This window comes from Tauraco erythrolophus, chromosome 10 (genome assembly GCF_009769465.1).
Source record: "Tauraco erythrolophus isolate bTauEry1 chromosome 10, bTauEry1.pri, whole genome shotgun sequence".
NCBI lineage: Eukaryota > Metazoa > Chordata > Aves > Musophagiformes > Musophagidae > Tauraco > Tauraco erythrolophus.
This window is the reverse complement of record NC_141474.1, coordinates 28652694-28680395: the sequence shown is the minus strand read 5'-3', so window position 1 is coordinate 28680395 and position 27702 is coordinate 28652694. Positions and strand designations below refer to the sequence as shown.

Genomic DNA, 27702 nt, shown 5'->3' with positions numbered 1-27702 from the left:
TTGATAGCATCTGAAGATTAGATATAAACAAGTTTAACAACTCTGCTCCACGATAAAGCATTTACCACTAGCATTTCTAGGTCACGCACAGCAGTACTTGGAAGACTGAATATATAAAACATATCACCTCAGAATTAGCATACTGGCGCTTTTTTTTTTTTTCCTGCGTGCATCTACATGGGCATCAGGATGAAAGAAAAACCTCAAGAATTAGTTAAAAAAAAAAAAATCACTAGATTACTTATAAATACACCATACTGTTGCAAAGTGAAATGCTTATTTTATTTTCATTCACTGTGACCTACTTACAGGCAGAACTCAGTTAAAAAGTCTATTACACCCACAGAGTCAATAGAGTCAATTATGCAGCCTTCATTCTGACAAAACCTCCACTGGTTTTTATGCAAAATTACTGCATTTTCTCAGCCAAGTGCAGAACTAACGTAGTATCTTTACACACAAATAACCAGATGATAGAGGTGAAACTCTGACTATATTGAGATCGATGGGATTTTTGCCACCAATTTCAATGAAGAGAGATTTTATCAGTAGTGCCCAATAAGGTGGAAAAGTCACAGATCAATGGACTGTTTCGTGGCTAAATAAATCTCCTTTTAAAGTCACTGAAGGCCTTTCAAACCATAGAAAAACATGCAAGATGCAGCAGCATTTCATATAAGCGTACCAAAATACTATAGTTTCATTGCTTACAAATACCCTTCTACCACATGCAGCTGCCACATCTGTCAGTAGGTTGAACATAGTTCTATTTCCTCTGTATCATAACTTTAGAGTTGGCACAGTCATTAGTCTCTCTTCTACTAATCTTCCTCCTGATGCCATTCTCCACTCACACATATAAATCAACTCTCACTTTGTTCTGCAGGTGTTTGACCAGCCTGCTCTCCCTGTACCTGCTGAAGACCCCAGCACAGTCACAAGAGAGAAAGTCTAATCTTTTCCAAAAAGAACCATCAAATGGATCTCCTGTGTAAAATGTATCGGTAAGATTAATCTGTGATCTTGAGAAACCAACTAAACTGCTGTTTCAATGTTACCCAAGCTCAAAAGCTTTTTTAGCAAGCTTTATAATCAGCCCATAAACATACCTTCGGGTGGAAACCTGGGTGACAAAGGAGACACACAAACAAGATCCTATTGGTTCTCTCTAGGAATTCATAGACAACGTGCAATTTAGTAATGAAAAAATTTTGAATGTGGGACAATCTGCAAGTATCTGAGTTTTCACTAGAGAATGTCAATATTTAAATATTAATCATAGTAGTAACTCTAAATAATACTTTATACGGTATATTCCGTGGAAATGGCTTTCAAGGTATGTTTGCTTCTAAAAGCCTTTGCAGATCACACTGAACTAGCTCAGAAACTACTAGTTTAAGGTAGAAACTGTATTTTGGCTTGAACTAAAAAAAAAATAAAACCAGAACAACAAAAATATAACCGTTTTCCTTAGCCAATAATATAGTTCTCAATTTAACAGGTCAAATTCAAGCTTATTGCTACTTGGAATTCCTTGCTATAATAGAAGGAAAAGAACATGGAACTTCTTAGTATCCCTCCCCTCCTTATAGTGAGACCTTCTCTGACCATTTCTCCCCTTTCACTATACCTTTTTCTCACACTGACAAAGCTCATCTTTCCAAAATAGTTGCCGTGTACCATATATACAGTTGAGAGAACACCTTTAGATAGATGCCAAAAGTAACAAGCAATAAATATGTTGTTTCTTCCAGAGCAAGGAAAAAAGAAAACAACTGGACATATCACACAAATACTGTTTCAAGGTATTCTTTTCTTTGCTAATCTCAAGTTTAACATACATTGTGAAAGCTGCTACTTCAACCTCAAGAAAAGGAAAACCAGGAGGTGTTGATATATGACCATAAAAATTGAGTGCAGATAGCCCCATTAAAAATGGCATACTCATGGTATGATTGGAAAATGGACACTTATTATACAGGATGCTGCGGATGCAAGAAAGAACTGCATGAAACCTTAAAAGCACAACCACACACCATTCTCTGCGCTCTGGTCACAAGTTCCAACTGCTCAAAATATTAGTATAATACATTAGTAGCAAAAAGCAGGTAGACAGAAGAGCGAGGAAGACAGAAAAATCATACTGCAGAAGCTAAACCTAGTTCTGCTTCGCAGAGGAATTACTGCAGTTTTGCCAGTCTGGAGAGGACGAGATGCAGCACGGAACTTTGAGTAGCACAGATCTGGTCAGGATCACAAAGCAGAAGTAGTGTTTGTATTATGAAAAGGGAAGAGGATGGATAGCACAGCTCTGGTGGAAATGTATGAAGGGACAAGACTAGAAGTTTCACACCACTGCTCGTCCTCCTCTGCCATACCAGAACTCCAAAAGGCCCTGAAAAACATTAGCTTAGGGCAAACAATGCAGTCACAGCAGTTATAAACATCATTGAGGAAACTAGCACAGATGAAGATTTCACACCAAAATCTCTTTCTAGGCATTTTTCAATATTAAATTAAAAAAGGTCTCAAAACTTTTTGGGAAAAAGGCTGCAATTTATGAATTGTTACTTAAATTGGGTAATCTGATAGACTAAAGTGCCTCTTTATACCACAAGGGCACTCAGCTTCCTGTCATCTATTTGGTGGACAATGCTAAGGTTTTGTAAAGACGATAAATATTGACTATTTTCCCAAGTAGTGGTGAAATGCAGGTCTAAAGCCATTATACTTAATTTTGATACTTAATACAAATACTTAAAATCTCAAATTCTGATACTGCTCAGCAACTGAGGCCTTTGTGGATCACAGTATATCCTTAGCAATAGCTGTGTGCCACATTAACAAAAATTCCTTGCTGTTACAACATTAAAGAAATCTCTTACTATGCATATCTCCCTCTCTTCTCAGCTGGGATGGTAGGCAGTCACAAATCAAGCTAGAAACTGGGGCAGGATGGGGAAGAAGGAGAAATCTACCTTTACCAGCTGACAGCTTTCATGTAATAGGAGAATAAGCTGCACAGCAACATTCATGCTTCATTTCTTAGATACTTTTGCGGCAGGAGTAGGAAAGGAAAGACAAAAGCTAAAGCAAAATCATCTCAGATCAATGCACTGGACTGCTTCCAATCTTTCAATCCTTTATTACACAACAGTGGAGACAAGACTGATTGGCCTTCCAAGGAACTGTGCTGCAGGCTGTAACAATAAGAGCTGGGTTATCAGGTAGGTGTTTAAAAATCTGAATTCTTGTTTCTGCATACAGTGTGTGTTTAGTGAAGTATTTCAGTCCAAATAAAAGCCATTATTGCTTCAGGTTAGACAGCATTTCAAATACAAAGGAGGCAACAATACCCTTGACGGACTATATTGAACATCATGTTCCCACTCTTGAATTTAAGCCACAAGCATCCTAGTGAGCAGAAAGAGCAGCTAAGTGATATGAAGGACAGAAGAACTGACTTTCCAAATGGAAAGAGCTTATGGCTAAGTGACGATATGAAGATGTTAAAATAAAAATAAAAACACAACACCCCCCCCAGTGTTTGAAGGCTATGGAACATTTAGAACAGGGACATGTATTACAGCAAGAAAAATATATTATCAAGAAAGAGCTTCCTGACAGGAAGGTGCATTAGACTAAGAGTATTATCCCAAATACCTTGCAGCAATTTGAATGGATTTTTGCATCTAATCTGAACAAACCCATAAGGGAGTGCTTTGAGATCTACCTAATTCAGAAGACTTAGAATCAAGCCATGAAACTGGATATATAGTATAATCAAACAAGGACAAATTGGGAGATGAAATACATTACTTTTAAACATATTTTGATTTTTTTTTGGACATTCTACCCCTTCCTTCCCCTCCAGTGTGAATGGGTATCAATACAGTTCTACATAGCAATAAAATAAAGGAAAAAAATCTGCTGGGCACTCTGGAAGAGCTGAAGTTAAGCTGACAGTAAAAGCAAAACATATTGTTTGTTTTATTGCCCATATTTATTAAATTCGCTTCTTTCATTTATACCCAGGTACTAAGTACATGGATAGCATTTGATATTTAGGCAGTCATCATTCAAAGCCTATATTTGCTTGGTAATAAAAACTTTTTAACTTTTACTAATGTTCAATTCAGAGATGGCCACTAGGAAGTACAGCTGCAAATGGAATCGAGGGAGATTGTCACAGGCAGCAACAAAATACAAACTACACACTGGAAAGACTCGGAATTTCCCAAGATCCACAGACGGGCAACTCTTAGTGGAAAATGCTGAAGGTTTAGCGCTTCAGAAATTCAGTTACACATACATACACACATAAGGAACTAACATCCCTGTGAGAAGTTGATCAGACATCTTTAAATTACTTATTTGCCCTTCATCTCTTTACTTACATCTTTAGCGTGTTAGACAGCTGTGGAATTTTGAGCAACTGACACTAAGAAATAATTAATGAATCCAGTACAAAGTTTTTCTTTCTTTTCCCAAATTCAAATTCTATCACTGCCTATCAGCAAAACTTCACTGAGGCCAAAGAAGATTCGAGTCTTCACCAATCAGTACTTAAAGTCTCAGTACAGAAAACATTTTTCTTCTGCAGCCTGAAAGAGAAACTGTTCCACTGCAAATGGGACCCTAACGTACACGCAGGTCAGCAGATCTTTGAAATCTGGGTATTTTTAAAGTTCTGTCGTTTTCCCAACTAAGCTCCAGGTTGTTTGGATCCCTGGCTGTCTGTCTTTGAGAATGAAGGCAGGCAGTAAGAAGGAAGGAAGAGATTGTATCTTTTAAAAAGTTGCCATTTCTGAAGCAGTTTTTCTCTTGTACAAGACTTCTTTTATAAAGAGTGAATGTGTTTATAGCTGTGACTATCTCACAGAACAAAAAGCTCTATCTGGATAGTGTATAAAAAAAATCTTAGAAAGAAATTGCTAGGAATAAAGTATCTCAGAATCTGTTCTTCGTATCATTCGTATCCTATGTAGTCTCAGAATACACATTGTAGTACTTACATTATTACCCATTCACTATTCATGACTGATAGTGACCTATATTTCACAAATTAAAGCCTGTGTAATACTGAATTAATTTCATATAATGAACAAACATTTTATATATATGACATAAGGGTTGCATGAGATGAGAATACATTTACAGTGACCGTAAGAACTACAGATATAGCTCCACAGAGCTGTTTTGTACTGAAATATCCCAGCACTAATATCTTACCTATCTTTTCACATTTTCGCTATAGAGCTACAAATACTAATACTGTGCTTGTATCATTACAATTTGCTGAATATCAGGGACGATATCTTCATAACACACTAATAGAAAAACCATAATACAGAAAATAGTGTACAAGATCTTAGTCCTACACTAAATGAGCATACACAAATCCTGACCTTATATGAAACGCACACAAATTGAGATTATAAAGCATGAGATTTTATGTGACAAAACTGGTGTTCAAAAACTATCAATATTACTCAGAGCAGAACATTATTGCTATCAAATACTATCAGTCTTCTTTTAAGGCATCTGACTATCCAAAAGAGAATATAGCACAAAAGAAATCAATGCAAATAAGACATATTAAAAAAGGTATATCATAGTAACTGAAGATGAGAGATTTCTAGATTTACCTGTATCAAGTTCTCAAATATTCAGCAGTATTTAGCTTCATAGTACTGAAAGACTGCCACAGTACAGCATTCCATTACTGCATTAGCAATTAGCTTGCATTTTATCAGTTATCCTTAGGAACAGTAGATTTAAGTATTACTGTGAGCTCAGCATTATGAAGGCATGTTTATGAGGCTTAATGCAGTAAAAAAGCCAGAGTACAGCAGCAGCATTTAGGAAGAACTGTAGCACAAGGAATACAGATACCAGTGACAATATGGTGTACAATTAATATTTTATCATTAGAAATATTCTTACAAACACAGCAGTATTAATGATAACTCACATTTCCAAATTACTGATTTAAAAATATGTACAGTACCATATAGGTTATAGAATTATTCCAGTTTATATAAATTGACTGCTTACATGCAAATGTGCCTCTCAGATATTTACAGTTTGCAGCTCTATGCAAAACAATTAAATGATTTAGTCACTACATTTTAAAGGAAAAGCAAAAGGACTAACAAATGTTAGTTGAAAAATATTTTCAGCACACTTCCCTAGGATTTTAACATTCAAAAAAGAGAAGTTCTCTAGTCAGTATTATCACAGTATTTTGTCCTACTGCTGCAGATAAAATAATTTAAGGAGTACATAACAATTATATAGTACCTTACCCTTTCTACCGGTGAACCATAGCATGCAATGACGAAACATAGCAGTGGCAGATGGCATTGGTGTTAGTAAATGTGAATAAAAGGATAATAGCAGAGAAATGGTGACTGGCAGATAAGACACAGAAATGTAGATGAAATGAATGCAAGCTGGTAAATCTTGAAGCAAAGCTCCACCTTTAAGCCAAATGTTGCCTCTAGTCTCCTCATAATTGAGCATTAAGTTCTATTTGGATACAAATTGCAACCTTCAGACCAGTCTTGATGCTCTTCATACAGAAACGCATAATTGTATCTTGATAACGAAGATCAGAAACGGTTTGTAAGCGAAACCCATAATCAGAAGCCCATCACTTTCTCCCCTTGAGTGATTTTTTGTTACATTTTTAATCTCCAAATCCTGCCAGAGCTACAGTCTCTTTCTAGCATATATGTATTCACTGCAGATGTAAATCCCTGCCTAACCTGCAGCACCCCTGGATCCAGAATGTTCTCAGTGTGCTCATTCATGCTGTTCTGTTGCCAAACATTTAAAATCATCCATCAAATACAAGTGGCATCTATTATAAGAAAAAAACAATCTCTTCTTTCAGCTCACCCTGAAAATGGAAGGTTTTCTGATCAACAGTTATTGTGAAGGTGCTGTCGTCCTCATCGTCTATACCAATCACAGCTCCCTGTGAAACAAAGAACAAAATCCTGATAAGGCAAGCAGTGACATCAGCAGCATACACTCTATCACTACACCACTGGAATTTAAAAAGCATTGACAAATTAGAAGCAAACAGAATACAGTAAAGAGCAGAAAGATTCTCTATTTAGTCATAGGATGCAAGTTAGTTCTTTAAAATAAGAAATTTTTAGTTGCAGAAAAAAACAGTAATTTTTTGTAAAACTGTGATTTTCTGAGTAATAATATGCATCTTTTATTTTTGTAATGGAGGTGTCTTTACACTACAGCATCATTATAGTAAACAGTTTTCTACTATATTCCAACTTATATTTTAAAGAAGAGTGGGGAGCAATATTTTATAAGTAGTTTCCATGTACAAAAATACTAATTCATAGAAACTCTACGAAAAGAAGCTCTTGACCTGATTTTATCTACCAGTTTAGTAAAAAAAAAAAAAAAATCCAGCAAAATTAATTTGGCCCATTGTGTCACGTGACTGCTACACTGGATGATCTGATTTTCAATCCCTAAGTAAATATTATCAGTAAGTCAACAGGATATATCAAAAGCAACTAGCTTTGTCTTCTAATTCCTCATGAATTATTAGAAGGAAATGCAAATAAATTATAGAGTTAAAGGCCACCTGTGTTCAGCTATTACAAATCTATCCACATCATCTTCATTCCTCAAATCAACCTCAAACACTTAATAAATAAGTTTTTCACACAGAAGACGACACTGAAAAAGAACAATTCCAAGCCTCTGTCAACTCTCCAACAAATTACGACATTTAGTTCAAAATACTTAAAAAAACAATGGATTTACTCAGTTTCTCTCTCCTTCTCCAGGAGACACAGCGTCAGGATCTGTTTTGTCCTTCCCCTTCCCACAAAACAGACAGACCTCACTGGAAGGTTGTCATGGTTTAACCCCGCTGGGAACTGCGCCCCACACAGCTGCTCACTCTCCCCACACGGAGTGGGGAGAGAATCAGAAGAGCAAAAGTGAGAAAACTCGTGGGTTGAGATAAAAGACAGCTTAATCAGTAAAGCAAAAGTCACACACACAAGCAAGGCAAAACAAGCAGGACCAGCCATCTCCAGGAAAGCAGAGCTCCGTCATGCGTAACGGTGACTTGGGAAGACAAACGTCATCACTCCAAATGTCCTCCCCTTCCTTCTTCTCCCCCCAGCTTTATATGCTGAGCATGACGCCATATGATATGGAATATCCCTTTGGTCAGTTGGGGTCAGCTGTCCCAGCTGTGCCCCCTCCCAACTTCTTGTGCACCCCCATCCTGCTCGCTGGTGGGGTGGTGTGGGAAGGAGAAAAGGCCTTGGCTCTGTGTAAGCACTGCTCAGTGATAACGAAAACATCCCCGTGTTATCAACGCTGTTTTCAGCACAAACCTGAAACATAGCCCCATACTGGCTACTGTGAAGAAAATTAACTCTATCCCAGCCAAAATTAGCACAAAGGCGCACATATTTAAAGGCTAAAATCTGCCCTTAGTAAGTACAGAGGAAGCGACAGTAGTTCGAGCACCTGTGAGTCAATTCCAACAACCACTTTATTTCATTCGGCCAAGTATCACACAGCAAGTGCAGAGCAGGGGGTTATGTAAATATCAGGCTGGCCAAAACATAAGAATTATTTTGGTATAAACTTAAGGGCAGAGGGATCCGGAATCAATCTTATTCACACATATTCTTCATAGCCCCTACATGAGGTTTCTGGCCAATGGTGCCAGCTCATGCGTGGCTGTGGCTACCACAGGCACCACAAGACAGAGTGGAAGGAACAGGTCCTATTTAGGAACAGCGCCAACCATCTGTAGTTCAAGGCTGTATAGCAGGAAAGGATAGCTCCAAACTGTTTTTTCTTCTCGCCACTGCCAAAAAGGTACCACTTAACTTCTCCAAAAGAGTATCTTCCATACAGGCTTTCCAAGGACAGCTCTGTGATTGCTATAAAAGAGGCACCTAAAAAGTGTAACCAAGCCATTGCAAACGTGGATGCTTTTAGCGTCAGGACATAACCACCAAATGACCAGCCCTTACATTTGGACACTATCTGGTAATCATGCAGTGTGCCAGTGACATGACATGACGGGCCAGATCCATTTTGCCAGAATGACCTTTTTTTAAATACATCAATAGATAAAAAATGTCTGGCCCTTGAAGTACATATTTTGCTACGCAATAAATCAGATCACTGCAAGCTGTACAGTATCATTCTCCTCACCTGCTACATAAAAGACCTGTAAGTCAGACACCAAGAACATGACCAAAATATTCTCCCCCGAGAATAGAGGTAAAACTAATGTAAGGCTCAAAAGGTCAGACTAGGACAGCTAAGACCTGCCTCCATCCTAAGTGGTAGGAGGAAACTGAGGAGGAGGAAGAGCACTCCACTGTCCGTGATCTCAGCACAAAGCTGCACCAAGTGCACACACTCTAATTGCAACACTGAGGCAAAGGGTTGGAGCATAAGCATAGAAGGTGGTTCTGTCGACATATAGATAATACACATGGACAAGTAAAAGAAAAACTAAAATATAAGTGTATATTCCAGAAAACTTAATCAGGAGCTAAGCATAGTATAGATGACATAGATTCCTCTATGAACACACCTTCCTAAATACACTATGACAGTCAACAAAAGAATTTGAAGATGAAACTTCAGGCCCATGAGAGGTGTATCAAGAGCAAAAAGGTGAGGAACAAGCTTTTAAAAATCCATTCAAGAAAAAAGGAAGTGTTTCAGCCAAATTGCTTAAAGTACATGTTTGTTTATATTCACACTTACAGTTACAAATCAACAATTACTCTAAACAGAAAACCTCTTTGATAGAATTTCAGACTGCAGAAGCCCATCTGTTCAGCTATCAGTATCACTGTCATCTGCCAGAAAAGCTGCTTTACAAAAGCAGAAAAAAGAAAGATTCCTTCCTCCTTCCCAAAAAAATCCCCAAAACGCACACATTCAGAGAAAGGATGGAGTCAGGAAATCTTCAGAAAACTCCAAAGAGTAATTTGGGGTAGGAAAGTGACAGATAGGGGAAAAGAAAAGGATTGTTTTATGTTAAATACATATAAAAATGTATCATGCAATATTGAACAGATTGTTCACTTTTAATATTTCCTAAGCTGGCAGGCTGAGACCAACCTCCACATTAACTGGCTCACAACACTATTAAAGCAGGCACGGTTTTTCACATTAAATTCTTCTACAAAGTTCTCATGAATCTTTGGGAATGTAATGTTCTAGACAGCGGTTTGAGTTCACATGACCCTTAAATAAATTCTAAATTAAGATACCAATACGTTAAACAGGGGAAAGTGCAAAAAAGTATCTGGAATCCAGATGAATGAAGATTCTCTGTATGAATCTCAAAAGGTTATTGGTTCCCCTTTATAAGGCCCACAAAAAGACTAGAAAGGACCAAGAACAGAAGGACGGAATAACTGGAAGAAGCAGAGTTCTGCTGCAATACTCATACATTGTGTGTCAGACCACAGATCACCTTCCCTGTACTTCTCTTACTTCAAGACTCAAAATGCTCCCATGCACACTCATCATCCTCCTGACTTCTTCCTCCTATTTACCTCAGCTCTTCACAACACCACTGCGTACTGAAACCAGAGATTCTATAAGGAATGGGGAAAAATACAGAAAAAGGACCTGTGCAAGAAATATTTTTGGTAAATGCATCACCCAGAGGTAGAAACTGGGCACGTGCAAAGACATTCCAGCATTCCCAGCTCCCTTCAGTACTGGCACTTCCATTCAAGGTTATATGTGCCAAGTCCAGTGCCTCAAACAGGCAACACTCAGCTTTCCCACTTTTCCTCAATTTGCATCCCACTCTCAGCTGATATTTCAAAAACTTTTCCTGCTGTGTTCCTCCTTCCCTTTCCAGTCCTCCTTTGTTTTACCTAGCTCAAGCATAGTCAAGTGGCATGCCTAAAGGGTGTTCAAACTGGCAGAATGGAGGACATCGTAAGAGAATAAAGGGAAATCAGAAGGACAGAAGGAAATGGCTTTGCAATGACTTCTGTAGGTACAGAACATACGTGTATATACATATATATCTCCACACACAAAGCAATGAGAACTGCAAACAGCAACTTTATCATAGCACGCTGCTACTAACCCATCTTACTGTCACATAGCTTTTTATACAATGCATAAAATACAAGGTTTTATACAGTATATAAAATTATAGAATATAATTAGCCCAGCATGTCACTTGACCTCTAATCTTTTGTTTCTTTAAATACTTTCACTATTTCAGTATTTTGCTGAGTCAGGAGTAGAGCCCAAACCTCAAAAGTCTCCTTGCAGTTGTCTCCATCATGCCACATTATTCACAGTAAGTCATTAAGGACTGAATAAAACACTTACCCTGAGTCTAACACACCCTCGGCGTGATCCTCTCATCATTTTGTCTTTTGACTAAAATAGAAAAAAACAGATCACTGGATTAACAAATACAGTAAGAAATGCAAGGAGAAAGTTAGTTATTCAAAGCAACTGAGAAAAGAATAAAGCATTTTTATATCATTTTTATTGACTGATTAAACGAGATGCAACTTCTGTTAGAAAATAGGTTCATTCTCACACAAAAGAAAGTACACCACTGTGGTATCAAAAAAGTAATCCTTTAAAAAATAAGAATACAATATCTTAAGAATACACTTAAAGAACTTTTGTAGATACCTTGAAGAAATACTTAGAAGATGCAGTCTACACCTTTACAGTAAGTAAGAAGTGAAGAAAAAAGTAATTAAGCAATATTAAAAAGTGGCACTACACTGATTTACACCTTTCTCCTTTCTCTCCTACTCTCAGAAAAGTATATAACAAAATCCAGCTGTACAGGCAGAATTGTACAAATGAAATTACATTTCTGCCAGAAAGATTCCCAGATTCTTACACCCTTTCATACAGATATAAATTTCACATTTAGACAGGTTTCTATGTCTACTTCCTAGATAGCACAGCCTGTTTTCATTACAACAGTTAGAAAAGTTATCTTTACAGCCATTTAAGCAGAAAGAACTCAGATCAGAAAACAGGATTCCTACGTCCATAATCAGCGCTCAAATCTGTAGACTAGCCCACCTTGCAGCTAAATTACTGAATCTCTTCTTCAGTATCTGTTTGAACCACTGACAAGGGAATTCCAGGGAAAAAAACTTCAACCCTCCAAACAGGTAATTCTGAACAGCCAACAAACAGCCAACTCACTTCTAGCTTGAAATTGTGATACCTTGAACTTTCGGCTGTTCCCAGCACTGACTCAGGTAGATTTGCCAGTAACTTCCTGCCAATGTCGTAAGGGTTATCGGGCAATATTTGCAAACCCAAGTAGCACACACACAAACTCTCTAAGACAAAGAAAAATCCAAAACATTACGGACATCCTAAATATTCAGTTTTTTTAATAGATGTAAAACATCATCTGTTTTTTAACTACACACACACACTTTCTGATTTTTAAATGATACATTACATGCCATTGTAGCCTTATCTGCAAAGCCAGTCTTGACTAATACAACCCCTTCTCTCTTACCATCCAATATTCAAACTACATTCTTTCAGGTCATGAAAACACAGCTATCACTGGTGTCTCATGAACAGGTTCTCTTGCTGTCCTCTTCTGAAATATCCACTTTTTTTCCAACAATGTCTTAACAATTCTATCTAGACAATATATTGATGTGATTATGACCAGCCCTGTTTTCCCTGAAGCCATTAGGCAATTAAATCTTATTGATATCAGCCAGATAAAAGACAGGAACCAGAACCATCAGTCTTAACAGCAACAAATTATTTTTCATCTGCTACATATTTGAGACATAGCTACAAGGAAAGCAGGAAGCAGTCACAGCAAGTCCTATTCACTAAAGATAATTTAAAAATATAGCAGTCAGAGCTTCAAATAAAATTTAAAAATATAGCAGTCAGAGCTTCAAATAAAGTTATGCTTTTGCTGATCTCTCACTCAATTCAGTCTCTAATTTGTCAGAGTTGACTTCTGAAAGTTAGAAACCATCAGCATTAATCTATCTGTTTTTACATCAATACATGTTAGCTGGTCGAAATGAAATGGATGTAAAAACCAGCAGTGCATCCGTAATGTATTCCACAGATATACAACTTCTTTGTAGATTTCCTGAGTGAAAACTTCTACATAGAAAAGATTTCTTTGATTTTTTTTTTAATAGCTCAAAACCAGGAAAAGATCTAGAAACAAAGTTACTCCAATAATTTTCTATCACAAATTACATATACTTGGGACACACCTCACTGGAGCACAGTTTCATTTTTTATGGTGCATGTTCTCTTAAAATGGGAGGACACTACTGAGAGCTTATTACTCCCTCTGGTGGTTTCCAGAAGAAATATTGTCATTGCCTTAGCAGGAAAGAAAATATCTGGACTGAGGATGCAACTCCGCAGCAGCTGAACCAAACCCACCAGGTCTGACTGTCCGGCTGACACACGCCAGGCCCTCCGGCATGCCCGGCACAGCACCTCGCTCGCTGCACGGAACACAGCTGGGGAACCGAATCACACAAAACCCAAAGGTAGCAAGAAAGACATTCGTTTTGGCTTGGTTTAGATCCCCTCAACCAGGTAAACGGAGGGAAGATGAGAGCTATCCTAGTGCCAGAGAGGGCAGAGTCACAACAGCCCTGATTTCCACTGTGCAGGCCGGCTATCGACTCAACTGCAAAAGATACTGTAAAAGCCTTCCTTTTTCTTGTACATCACATTTTAATGGAATGGAAATGAAGTTTAAACATTATAATGTTCTTAGTCTGCAAAAAGATTCACAAGATAACTCATCGGTTCAGAGTGTGGTCCCATAAACTTACAATCTCCTCATCTTCAGACAGAGCTTTAATTAGTTAATACCAACTATAATGAAGCGGTAAATCTAATTCATTCTACCCAAGTGGAATAAAGCACCTATCGTTCCAGTATCTGAACTCCCTGTACATGCAGCTATCATCGCACATAGTGCTCTATTCTCTTATCGGAATACAGCAAATCTTCTACTGATTGCTGCAGGACAAGTACTTCAAAACATAACTCAGCTGACATTTCAGACTCCCCTCTCCCTACCCCAAAGTAAGATATTATAAAAAAACACAATTCAGACAGCTTCCCCTCAGACTGTTATGTTCTACTCTTTGGTTGAAGGGCAAAAAATTAGGCGTGGGTATCCAATATGTCCTACACTTGGTCAAGTATTCTTGGATAAATAAAGCCATCCCATAACTGTTTTGAGGAATGGTTCCATTCCACTGAACAAAATCTCAAACAGCAGAAAAAGGGCTGCTACTAATTGAACGGCTAATAAAATGTCCCATTTTACTTTCTTTTTACAATTAAAGTTTTAATATGCAGCTATCATCTTTCAGTGTCTGTCTATGACCAGACAAAATGACAGAAAATTACATTTTCAATAAACTTTCGATACACAGTGCACTGATTTTGATGATAATAAACTTGAATAGGTTACAAGCAGACAGCAACATGAGATAAATTTCAGCTGAAACTCAAATCAAAATCGGTAAAAATGAAAAAAGCTATACAGTATTACTGCAGGGGGAATGTAGGGATATCTCAAAAAAATATAGCCTTTATTGCTTTCTTTTTTACATCCACATAGTGAAGTTGATCAAATACAGAACTGATCTAACAGGAGGCATTTCAGGTTACCTACAATTTCTTAGAGAAATTAAAATCTTAATCCCCCAGAGGCCCCCAGCACTCCTTCATCTTTAGAACTACTACTATTTCATTTGAGTTCTAGCTGTTGCATGGAAAGTTTAAGATTTCAATATAAAACCCAGCTGCTGTCTGCCTCCCAAACTTCTCAGGCTCAAGTTCTGCATGTGCAGAAGTGCACAGAACTTGAAGAGGCACATTCTTGACCCACACAGTGCTGTCAAGGAAATCTCTAACTTAAGTACACAGATGAGCAAAACCACTTCGGTCACTTATTTCCCGTTAGGGATGAAGAACTTGGAAAAAGCTCTGTTTATAAACAGTGATTTTTGCTGTTTGACTTCACCTACAGGAGAAGCTTTAGTTTTGGACCACTTTCCATAAAAGTTATTGTTCTCATCAAATGCTAAGGCAACCCTCATTTTTCAAGCAGAAATAACCCCCAACAATTAAAAAACTTAGCATGCTACTCCCAGCCCACCATTCCTCTAGCTCCCTTGCAAGGTGCACCCCAGTCTCAGAGAAGGGCCTCCTTGCGCACAGGGACACCATCCAACAGCCATGTCATTGCTGCAGATAAAGCTTTGACTTCTGCGGATGCAGTCATAAAGCAGGTACCAAAACACTGCAGCAGTAACTGAGGATGCCACAGGGGCACCAGTAAGTCCTAAAGCGTGATTCAGGATTGTAAGAAAAGCGGATTTTTTTCTCAGATTTTGAGAGTGTAAGAGATGCAAGAAACTCATTTTCAGTGGAAAGATAGTATGTTCAGAAAAAGCACACAGTATAAACCCAAGCCACTGTTAAAAAGAAAGTAGAAACAAAACCTTTTAAAAATCATTGTTTCTTAAGAAAAATCCTCTTTCTTAAGAGACTCAGTTACACCAAATCAATGCATTTATTGTCTGATAATGTGCATAGATATATATATAAAAATTTGCAGTGAAATAAAGGCTGCAACAACTGGCTTCCTACAAATTGTGCACGAATTCATATTTTCTTTTTGAAAGGAAAGCATATGCAGCTAAAGTTAACCAAACACTGGAGGAAAACTTGCCTCATATAAGCCACAAAACTCTCCTCCCAGAACAAAACCAGTCTCTAAACTTTGTCTTACCAAAATTCAAATTTCTAATGCTTAGATTATGCATCTGCTCCCACATGATGCACGTTACTGTTCAGTCTACAAATCAAAGGTGGGAGACCAAGCTTCTATTTCTAGGGATTCAATGTGTGTCAATAGCACCTACTATTCAACTGTTTTTCTAGAAACAAAACAAACAAAAAAACTCAGGTAGGCTGCAGTATGTTCAGTGATTTCTAATTACTCCTTCATAGCAAGCAAACAACTATATGTTGGTGCTTATAGATGTCTTGAAAAAATAATTATAAAAATCTGAGAAAAGTTCCTGTAGAGTTTAAATGTTAAGAGCAAAAACTGGCTAAGCTTTACCCACTATCAGGCAGCAGTTGCTCTTACCAGGGACCATTTAACCCCAACAGATGCCATGTGTATCTGAAATGGTTCCTGCCATGGAAAAGCATTACACTGCTTATAGAATCCTACAAAAAATTAATACATGAGAGGCCTTAACTGGATCAAGGTGTAGAAGATACAGCACAGCCACAGGACTCTCCCTTCCGCCTCTTCCCCAAGAAGTGCAGCTACAGACTAAACAGACAATATCTGCAACAGAACTGGGTATCTGATCACTAAGTCCATCTTTTCAGGTTTCTAAATACGGTAATTGATATTAAAAGTTCATACTGTATAATTCTAAGTTATTTTAAATAAAGCTTATTCATTAAATTTTCTCTCTCACCTGACAGTTCATTAGCTCATTAGACTCAGCTGAACTCCTCTGCTCCCAACCTGCTTTGAGGAAAGGCTTTTAAATAGCTAGAAGCCTTAAACTAAGATGTAACCTAATTTAAAAAAAAAATAATTTGATTCTCTAAATTGCTACTGGTTTTATTTTGCACACTATATAAACAAAAAAAAAATACAAAAAACATGCAATAGATGAGATTTTGCAGGTAAGTGAACAGATTTAGTACCGAACTGGTTTTCTTTGGATCCACAATCAGCACATGATCTGTACTCTACTGATCTGCCAAACTGTACCCATCGTGATCCGGACCCTACATGAGCACTCAACTACATTTCAGCAAGTTGGTAGGGCAGACAACACAGCCGACTTTGGGAGGACAGATCACATGCAGTTCAGCGTGCCAGTACAAAATTAATCTACCAAATACTTTTGAACAAATCCAAACAGCAACAAAATGTTTATATCGGATGAGAAATGCCACGGACATTAACTGCAAAGTGATGATCAAGCACCACGAGACCTAAAACCAGACCCATAGCCTAACTACTAAAGAGGAGCCAACTACTTAAATTATAGTCCTGTAACAACTTATTCAGTGCATCAAAACTTGTGATACAAAGTTAAAACTACACACAAACTTCAATTTAGATACTGTTGTGTAGCAGCCATCAATATTTTTTATCCTGAATTCAGAAATTCAGAATTCTTTTTCTTATTATACCTAGTTTGCTTATAGTTTTGTCTGTTTTTATTAAGGTCACCGAGCTGTTTGCAGTGCACGTGGCAGACCAAGTTACTACAAGAAAAAGTGTCACCTTGGCTGAGAATGAAAAGCAGAGACCTCAAAGGGAATGTCTGTGCTAAAGCAGATTTTCTTTTCATGTTTTCTTGGGATTTTTGCAAGCAGCTATTGATTCAGAAACCATATTTGGAAAAAGCAGGAAAATGCCTTCAACTGAAAGTCTCTGCTATAGCGGCAGTGAGCCATGACTCCAGCTTCAGAGGCATTATTTGAAATCAAGTTGAGAAGATTTGTTTTCAGTTCACCACCAAAGGTTCATGAAACTGCTGCAAAATTTGAGTTCCTCTCCTCAAGATCCGGACTGTACGATCTGCAAGCAGTTCTTCAATACAGTACAACCAGCATCAAAGTTGTCAACTAGCAGCAATCTTCAAAAAGCATGAGCAGAAAAATATTTTTACACCACTACAACTACTTCCCCCTCATGACTGTTTTCATGCAGATTTTACTCCTGAAAGCATTCAACCAGCATGTTATTAAAAGTAGTTTGATGGAACGATCAACAAAACAATAGAATATCTAAACATTTAAATCTATTATTTAGGCATTTACTGATGCAAGTACTGTTAAGATGATGGGAGGCTACCCAGTTTCGCTTCAAGAATACACACTATGGAGTTGTCATACACAGTAATTTTTTTCCCAACTCTCATTCAATATGCAAGGCAGCTGTTTAAGTCTGCAATATTTTGAACAGTTCTCCTTTCAATACCACCATACGTCAAATATCCACAAAGTTTTAGAATACTTTTAAGGAACTGACCTTCCTATCTACTGGCCCTGGTTTTAGCATTGTTTGCATAGCTCTGCCAATTCTGCTTTTAATTTATTATACAATTAAAGTATTTATTTTAAAGAATACACTAAAACCAAGAATTTAAATCAGATTTTCAACCTTCAGGGGTTCTCTGGATTATTTCTACAGGATTCCCAAAGGCAATCCAGGCTATAGCTGATGCGTATTTAAGACAGTACTTCTGCCAGAAAACACAAACAAAAAGCGAGTTGCATTCAACTCCCTTCTTCGTCCCCAGCCATTTCTTTGTCTTCATGCTATCTTCCAGTACAATGCCAACACATTTTTATACTGACATGCAGAAAACAAACTACAGAACAAATTCAGCTGAAAAAATAAATCATCAGAAAGTTATTTTTCAGCTGGAATCCAACTCACAAAATAACTTTACAGCTCGTGTGCCAGCAGAAGGCAGAAATGAGCCACTTCAAAATGTTTCTGTTAAATAGTGTCAGTGCAGCCAACTACACATCATAAAATCCACAATGCTTCAGCAGACTTACATATGCTACATCTCCAGGAGAAAACACTGGTGGGTTCACAAATCAAAGAATATTGAGGGGAAAAAAAAGAAGTAGTAATTTGTGAAATCAGTGGTCAAACTGATCCAAAATGGCAGTCATTTATTTCATATTTTGCTCTTCCAAAAAGAAGGAAAGAAGTAACCATTTACTGCTACTAGACAATCATTTATTTGAGCAAAACCATGTAAAGACAATGTTTGGATGACAAGTCCAGATCATACTCTCTGAAATATATATCTCACAAATACATTTGAAGAAATATAATTGTAAGCAAATTTGAGGATTTTTTTCTTTCAAAATAGAAACATACAAACACAAACCACAGAAGAAGTGGGGGGAAAAAGCAAAGAATTTGGCATTGCAAAAAACAACTTTTGTAAACTCATCTGGAAATGTGTGTGAGAAACATTTGCATTCATGCTTTCAAGTAGTACACCTAGTATTCACTGCAATACAACTAAGTAGAGAGGAAAGAATACACAAATTAAACCAGAAAGAAGCACGAACATTAAATTCTCATCTTTTCTCTGACTCAGACTTAATGTAAAGTCTTTTGCCTTGCTCCTTGAAAGTTCTAATCACGTCAGAAATGTAAATTTAATTGAATTCACTTGCTTCTGATGTATGTGCCCAAAACATATTCAGGTCAACATCTACTCATTTTACCAAAAGACAAAGCACACTAATTTAGGTGCTGCTTCCCCCCCCCAATGCAGTACTGTTGCACACTAATTCTGCTTCAATGTTTATTCCACATTAGGGGTACTTTTCTGCAGTCTATTTTAAGTTACTAGCAAAGAAGGCTAAACACAACAGTGCAAGGACACACCTATGAAGAGACATGTTTCTGGCTCTAGCTCTAATGGAAAGTTCAGCTGCATCAGAAGTTATTACCCCGCAGTTTTCCACAGCTCCTCCGCCAAAGGTTAATTGGCTATTTGATCTGCTGGAGAAAGCATGTCCTGCCTGTGCAACTGTCTGGATTGAAATGGGCTAAGGAGTCCACCAGAGGCGAGGAGCAGGTAAAAACTGATCAGTTAAAACATAATCTCTCCTATCAGCAAAACTGTTTCCAGATTTCATGTCGAAACAGCCAGGTGGAAACAATCTCAGTGTACCCCACCCACGCATTACACTCACAGGGTAGGACCAGTTTCAGCCTGGAAATCATTCCCTTCCAAAGGCAGACTGAAACTGGCCCAGAGGAAACGGAGTACACGACCGTACGTATCCGCTCACATAGATAAGACTTTTAATTCAAAATACAACTCTGCATGTACAGAATCACAACAGGCCATTTCTCGATATACATAAAGCCCCCAAACCTGCCAACGCTCCACATTAACGTTGCATATGTACCACGGTCAGGACTTACTCTGCAAAAGTAAAGGTAGAGTTGAAAGAAACAGTATCCCACTACCTTCTGAGTGCTAATATTAGTACTTGTGAGGCATGTGGTCAACTGGGACTTGATCTGAATTATCTTTCAAACCCATGCTCCAGCTGACCCTACAGCCCTATGACTAATCACACCAGCACACATGGAGAAGCGTGCGCGCTGAAGGATCACTTCTTTTGGCAGTCAGTCTTTCACCAGCTTAAGTTCAACACGATACACACCCTTAAGTACAAGAATGAATTCAGACGTCTAGAGAATGGCGTAACACGTACGTTACAGACATATGTGCGGAAAAGACAGCACATGGATAAGGAAAGCATTCTAAAGTAAATGTTAACTGCAGGCGTTTCTTAGTGGTAAAAGCCACACAAAGCAGAGAACATGATTTTATTTCTTGATCTCAACTTGAATTTTTTAGGACACGTAGTTAAAAAAAGGGGTTTTAAATTTGTGCACTAAAAGTCTATAATGACAGAGAACATAATACTTTATACAAAATAAAAGCGTAATGCATATGAAAGGATACTTAATCATAGCAAATAATGAAATGTAAGAACTGATTTTTATTAAACAGGTGAAGACCATAGAATAAAAGTCACTGCAATAACCAGAATCGTTATTATACACATCAGCAAATGTTTCTGTAGCTGAGCATTACATGACTTTGCACCTTGGACCTCTACTTTGACTACACTCACTAATTCATTTCAGTCAAACGGTTGACATTTGAACAGACATTAAAAAGCAACTATAAAAGCACTTTTATTTCTCCATCCATATTCCAGGTAAGGGATTTTGAACCTACGCGAACCAAAATTGTTTGTGTCTGTAACTGTTTTATGCTGAAAGCCTTACAAACTCCTAGATCTGGAGAGATAAACTCTCTCCAAGTAGGACTGGAAATCCAGATTTAGGGGAAAAAAGTTTATACGCAATGCTTCCGTACAAATACATTTTCACAGACAGCATGATACTCCAAGTTATTTGCTGTAAATCGATTACAATTTACTACAGGTTAAATTTGTGTTCTATACAGACTATAACATGAATTGCTCCATGCTAAGAAAACTTAACTACGCATGCATGTGGTTCAGCCAGTTAGCCTTCCCATTTAAAGGCGTATCTCTGAAAAACTTAATTCGTACCATAAAGCTATTCGTGATTTAATTCACATTTTGATATAAGAAGCTGAACAAGCCAGCGAGTCAGGATCTGCCAGCGGTTACGCAAACACAGAGTCAAGAAAAACATCACGGTTTCTTAATGCACCGCACTTCAAAAGTTCGTGCTTCGAAGTAGGAAGTCCTCGGCGGAAACAGGAAAGTCAGTCTCAAACTGGGCAGCGACCCCAGCGCTGGTAGCGGTAACGTGTCCGCGGCCCTCGGTAAGAAGCGCCGGAGGAGACCACAGCTCGGCGCAGCCGTTCGAGGCGAGCCGCCCGGGAAGGCGGCACCCTCGCGGGCCCGTCGCCCGGGCGGAGCGGCCAAACCAGGGCGAGAGCAAGTTCTCGCTGGACGGAGCGGGGGCCGCTGAGGCAGCGGGACGCAGGAGCCCGAGGCCATCACCGAGCGCGGCTCCGGACCACCCGGAGCGAGCGAGCCGGCCCCGCTCCCCCGGGGCGGAGGAGTCGCCGCCCGCCCGGGGGTGGGTGCGAGGCCCCAGGGGGCAGCGGGAAGCACCTACGGCTTCGCAGACCCCACCGGCCAGGCCGACTCCGCGGCCTCCGGGGAACTCCCCGCGCGGGGACAAGCGCCGCTCCCGCTCCGCGACCCCGCCCCGGAGCCGCCCTCTCCCCCCGCGCCCGCCGCCAACAATAACAACGCCGCTCGCCCCCACCGCTCTGTCTCCCCGCAGGGCCATCCCATTGGCTGCTCCCGCCGCCTCCTCCTTCCCCATTGGCCACCCGAGCGCTCACGCCGCCCCGACTCCCCTCCCCACCCCCACCCTGCGCCTCCACCGGTCTCCCGGCTCCTCACCCGCCCGGCCCGCCGCTGCCCCTCACCGTGTAGTAGGAGAGGAGCCCGGCGTTGTAGTCCAGCACGAACCAGCGGTACTGCCAGCCCTTCATGACATTGGTCCATTTGCTCAGCGGGCCCTCCATGATAGACGCCATCTTAGGCACCGAACCGGCACCACCGCACACCGCCCGTTCGGTGAGGGGAGCAGGGAAGAGACACGGCCGCCGCCGGGAGGGGAGGGGGCGGGCCGCGCAGGGAGGGGGCGGGGCCACAGGCCACTCTTCCCCGGAGGGCGGATGGGGAAGGGGCGTGGTTTGCGCGCGCAGCTGGGGCGCGCGCCGGGGGCGGGGCGGGGCGGGGCGGGCGGGGCGGGGTGGGGCGGGCAGCCCGGTGGCGGGAGGGGCGGTGCGGCGCCCTGAGGCGATGGGAAGGCGGGTGGGGGCGAGGTAGTGTGTGGTGAGGAGAGCAGGGGATGCGACACGAGTCGGGGTGTCCGGCGGGAGCCGGGGGGCTTTGGATTCGTGGGTCCTACCTGAGGGATGCCATCCCTGAGGTATAGCGGGGCTTCCCCTCACTGCTCCGGGGAGGCAGAGGGCACGGCGTGAGGGAGCGCCCGGGTGCTTCGGTTGTGTGAGGGCGAGGGAGCGTTATCCTGTCCCCTAAAATACCTGGCACCACGACACGTGTTAATTTCTCTCGCTGTTGTGCCTGTCCCTGTGCCTCTCTGCTGTTTGCCTGTCCAAAGCACCTGTTGGGCTTCTGAATTGAGTCTAAGGGCCTGGGTCTTCTCCTGAAGGGGCTACACGGCCAGGGTGTGTAAAAAACAAAAACAAAAACAAAAAACAACCAAAACCAAACATATTCAGGACTTGAGATAACCTTTTAAGGGTAAGGCTTGTTTAAATGGGACACAGCTTTCCTGTGGTCTGATCCAAGAATGTGGAATGAATTCCCCAGGAGCTGTGGACAATTGTAAATCTGTTGTTCAGTGCAAGGCATGTTCTTTGGCACTGATCTTCTCTGACTTGAGTACATAACTTCAGTTGTACTTCAACGTAAAAACTTAAAAGGACCCATAGAGATACTCATGTTCTTTCCTAGGGATCGACAGTGTGGCTGCAGAAATAGCACTTTCACCATGAGGTTTTTGTTTGTTGTGCAATCTTTATGGTATTCATGGAATAACTTTTTCCTTTTTTTAACCAAATATAAGCCTGTTTTTTTCTTTTTATGAATTTAATATATAAATCTTTTTATGGTAGAGCTGAGATAGGTCTGGTGTCTTAAAACATTGCAACTTAGTACTAAGTTAAGCTAATTTTAATAGGAAAATCTCCAGTTACCCCTTTTGTGAAAAAGAATCACTCAAAGGCAGAGCTTCTGTGTTTGATCTTAGAAAATAAATACCTACATGTTTCTAATTCATCTTTCCATTTCAACGTGTCACATTGCTTACTAGTTTGTTACCAAGTGGAATTTATAGCATTGACTTTATAATACCCCTTGGAGTTACCTGGTGGTGTGTTTATGCATGGTGTTACCAGTTTAATCTAGCTAATGTACAATTTGGTCTTGAAACCCAGTTTGTTAGTTCTGATAACATTCTTTCTCAAGCTGCATATGACCTTAGTAGTCTGTTTTCTTCTTTAGTTTCACTGACTAAACAAAGCGTGGCTGCCTAGAGATTATACCCAGGAAAGCAAAACAAAAAACATCAGATGGTGCCAGAACATTACTAGTACTACCATTTAAAGCTGTCGTTGGACTGGAGCTTTATTATCTCAGTTCGCTTCTTTGGCTGTATTATATCACAAGAGCTGAAACTATGCAGAGTTTGTGCAAAAAAACCCTCTTGGCTTAACTGTTAAAGGACTGTCTTTAGGCAAAGCATTGTCAATGAGAAATTCTCGACAGAAGAGCTTTCCGTTTACTTTGGTTTGCTAGAGGCTGAATTTGCTGAACTTTGGCATACACTGAATATTGCACTAGTTCTTTGTTCTCTTTGAGTTTTTTGAAGGGAAACGTGCCAAAGACTTGTCTCTACTAGAAAAAGCATGTATTGTAGCTAGCTCAGTTTAGCTAAACCTTAAAAGCCCTAGGGAGGATGAAAGAGTTGTGTTAACAGGTGTTAAAGGGCAATTCATCTCCAGGTTTCTGTTAGAAATGTAGTGTGGATATTCTCTTTAGGTAATTTGGCAGAGATCAGAGAATTATTGCTTTTCAAAAAAAAACCCCACACAAATTGAAATAAATACATACGAAATCATAGTCTGTTACCAGTATTCAGGATACAATATCATATAGTTTTATGTACTTTCTTGACGTGCCAGAATGATGTATATTCTGTGTATATCAGATTACTCCAGTATATATTGAACATGGTTCATGAGGGCATTGCTGAAGAGATTAGGCTTAATTAGCTAGATCCTTCTGATAAAGATTCTAGGTGCCCATTCAAATCTTTTTTAAAGATCAGTGCAAACATTTTAGTTAATTTAGTTTGTCAACAAACTGAAATCAGCCGCAGCTGTGATATAACCTACCTTTATATACTTTGTATGTTACATCATCAGCATCAATGATTTTGAATAAAAAGTTACTTGAAATAGAAGTTAGTAAGTTACTTCCTTAATAGAAGAATTTAGTTTGCTGTAACACGTTCTGGCTATATTCGATTTGGAACAGTTACAAAGAGCTGTTATTTTCTGTAATTACAGACAGTTTCATTGTGATGTTCTCCATATTTTACAAAACTTAAATTGGACTAGTATGTCACCCCCCTTTAACATTAAGTAGAGTACCTACTGCCATCTGAGAGAATTAGGTACTACAGAGATCGACAGAACTGGGCGGAAAGCAGCAGCTGTTGCCTTGTCCTGCCTTTGTTTTATGCACTGCTCCATCAGCTGAAAGTCTTGTCCAGTGTCATTCTCTTGCCACATAGAGGCCTCAACTAATTATCTTTCTGTGGTGCTCCAGCCACACACAGATTTCCTGACTAGCTACAATGTTTAGCCCTTAAAGCGGCCTCTGGAGTACTCACACTGTCCCAGCAGGAAGGTAGGGTGAAACCTCAGTTATGTCCAGTCCTTACTGTGTTTTCCAGGACATCCCAACTTGCACCCTACTTTTAAAATTTTCTTCTATTTTCTTTTCCGTTGTCCAAGCTTGTCCAGTAAATTACATCTGGGTTTTTTTGGCTATTATAGTTTAAATGTGTAGCCAAGACGAAGGCCCTGCCCATTTAGAGTAAATACCAGAGAAGGACCAGGGTAGAGGGAATGAGAAGCAGGAGTATACTGAAAGTCTGATTCTTTAAGAAGAAAATGCTTTTCTATTGTAAATTTTTCTAAAGTTATAGCTGAACTAACTTTGAAGAACCTCAGTGATGAAGTTGTGCGGCTTATGGGTTTCCTTAAGGGTGTCTGGGAGTGGTGACTGGCAGTAGTGAAAGTCGCTTTAGCTTCTTCCAACAGCTGCAATTGCTTGGGGTTCTGTAGAACATAAGGAAGCCATTTGAGAAGAGAACAAATGACGTTTTGTTTCCTTTCCCTTTTCCAGTTCAGGAATGAACTGGTAGTTTTATTTTGTATTTCTTGTCCTATCAGGTCACTGTGTCAACTACTGACAACATAATCATCGTAATTAAGAAATTATGTTATACCCCAATGGTGGGTGATTCTTTTTCTGCTTGTTGGTAGCAAGTAATGTCTTTTATTTGTACTTTCAGGAAAAAATTTCCTCCGTTTGACTTTTTTATGGGTAACAAACGCACTAATAAACTACAATCAAGTAGAAGATTAAGCCTTCTGTGTCATCTTCAGTCTCCTGCTAGTGTCCTTTAAAGGTATTTTCTAATCCCTCTATGCATCTGCCAACTACACTAAGAATAAGAACAATAGCAGAGCCTAAGCACTTTTTATTTTATTTCTTCAGAATTATGTTTGGTTTAGGGGATTACAGAGAAGAAGATAGATGGGAGAGAATCGCCTTTACCGTACAAGCAGTCATTCTTAAAAGAGGATAATTAAATCAAATACGCCAATAAGTGCCATTGTAAGTAGATTTTCTGAATAGATTTATTATACTGTCACGGTTTTTAATACAAATGTTTATGAAAAAAATCAGCATTGCAGTGGAACGAAGACAGTAGTTGGTTCTCTGTCTTTCTGAGGCAAACAATTCTGTCTTGGACCTTCCTTGCCAATTCCTGTATGATCCCAGCAGATAAAAGCCCTTAGCAATAAATTTTCCCAATCCTGTCCATTTTAATCTAGTTTTTCTCTGATCTTAATGAATTGTCATAAAATCCTGTAGGTCAGGGATGAGGAACCTCACTGAGGGCTAAGCAGACCTTTCTGAGTCTTCTAACTGTCTCCATATTAGCATACATCAGAAGAAGTCAGATTACCACAGGCTGTATGGAATTTAAGTCCTCAGGCCTCAGAGTCCCTGTTCTGCTTCTGCTTGTAGCTTATGGCTGTGTTTGGACTAGGTTTCACAAGAGAAGGGACTTTTCCTCCTGAACTTCATGATGATCTGTGTTATTACTGTCCAGATTCTCGTCCTTTCATGGCATGTTTGTTGGACGGAGCTCTGAGCATCCTCATCTAGTTGAAGAAGTCCCTGCTCATTGCAGGGAAGTTGGATGATCTTTGGAGGTCCCTTCCAACACAAACTATTCTGTGATTCTATGTTTAGAGCTACACTGGAGAGTATTATGATACCGGAGCCATTTCGCCAGAACACATTTGGCCAAAATGTGGTACCACTTAAGAAAGGGCTGAAGAATCTCTCGTGCGTTTAAAACAGATAGATTATTCTGAAACTATAAGATTTATTTTATCTGTAGTTATTTAATCCTCTCTAGTACTGGTGTACGTCTGGAGGATGACACAGTAAAGACACAGCTGACTCACCTAACTGGCACCGATACTTTACAGGACTAGGAAAAGTTTGTCAGATGCTGCAGAATGTGTTAAAATCAGGGTGTGATGGTATCCAGTTAAGCAATTCAAGTGACTGACTTACTGACCAAATCCTGTTGCAAGGTCTACAGAGAAACACATGGTAAGGGCATTCCAAATTTCAGTAGCTTTATAACAACAACATAAATTTTATTATGGTCTCACAAGAGAGTAAATTCAGGTTACAGTTTTGCAGGACAGTTTGACATAACAACCTTATCTGGGAGTTGCAAGAGACGTAAACTGACATTTTAAGACTCAACATTTCTTCAAGTACATTTCTGAACTTGCTGAGGGGTTTGTCATTTAGAAATGCAAGTGTGGGTATCTTCTGTAATCCCTTTGCAACAGAGGAGGGCAGAAAATTCCTCCCACATGCCTCTGTCAACTTGAGATATCTTTCAGTGTTCAGAGATGAAGGCATTAATAGCAGTAGAAACTTAATAGGGAGAGCACCTTCTAACAAAATCTGTAACTGAAATATACTATAAATCTAGTCCAAAAGAATTCAAAGATTTGCCTAGCCTTTACACTGAAGAAACAGTTATACAAGCTATTTTCCATCTGCACATAGACTGAGCTCTGGTAATCTGGAAATCAATCTAGCAACTAGAAAAATGCTGGAATGAGTTTTGCAGGGTGAACAATTCACTTTAATCTTAGTATTATTTTATTATAAAACTTCCAACATCATAATTTA

General features: G+C 39.5%; 1 protein-coding gene across 6 annotated transcripts in view; it reads right to left on the bottom strand.

Moving 5' to 3' along the window:
* OSBPL9 (oxysterol binding protein like 9) overlaps positions 1 to 22270 on the bottom strand; it is a 66356-nt gene extending 44086 nt beyond the window's left edge. For 3 of the 6 annotated variants that reach the window (XM_086617478.1, XM_086617479.1, XM_086617481.1), the window contains exons 1-3: positions 22080 to 22229; positions 11386 to 11436; positions 6904 to 6982 (exon numbers count right to left, since the gene is read on the bottom strand). In XM_086617478.1, coding sequence (XP_086473604.1) covers positions 6904 to 6982; positions 11386 to 11436; positions 22080 to 22190 — 241 coding nt within the window. In that variant the 5' untranslated portion in view covers positions 22191 to 22229. Of the gene's footprint in view, positions 1 to 6903; positions 6983 to 11385; positions 11437 to 22079 lie in introns of all 6 variants that reach the window. The other 3 variants (XM_086617482.1, XM_086617483.1, XM_086617480.1) reach the window with 2 other exon arrangements.
* Positions 22271 to 27702: the final 5432 nt, after the last annotated feature.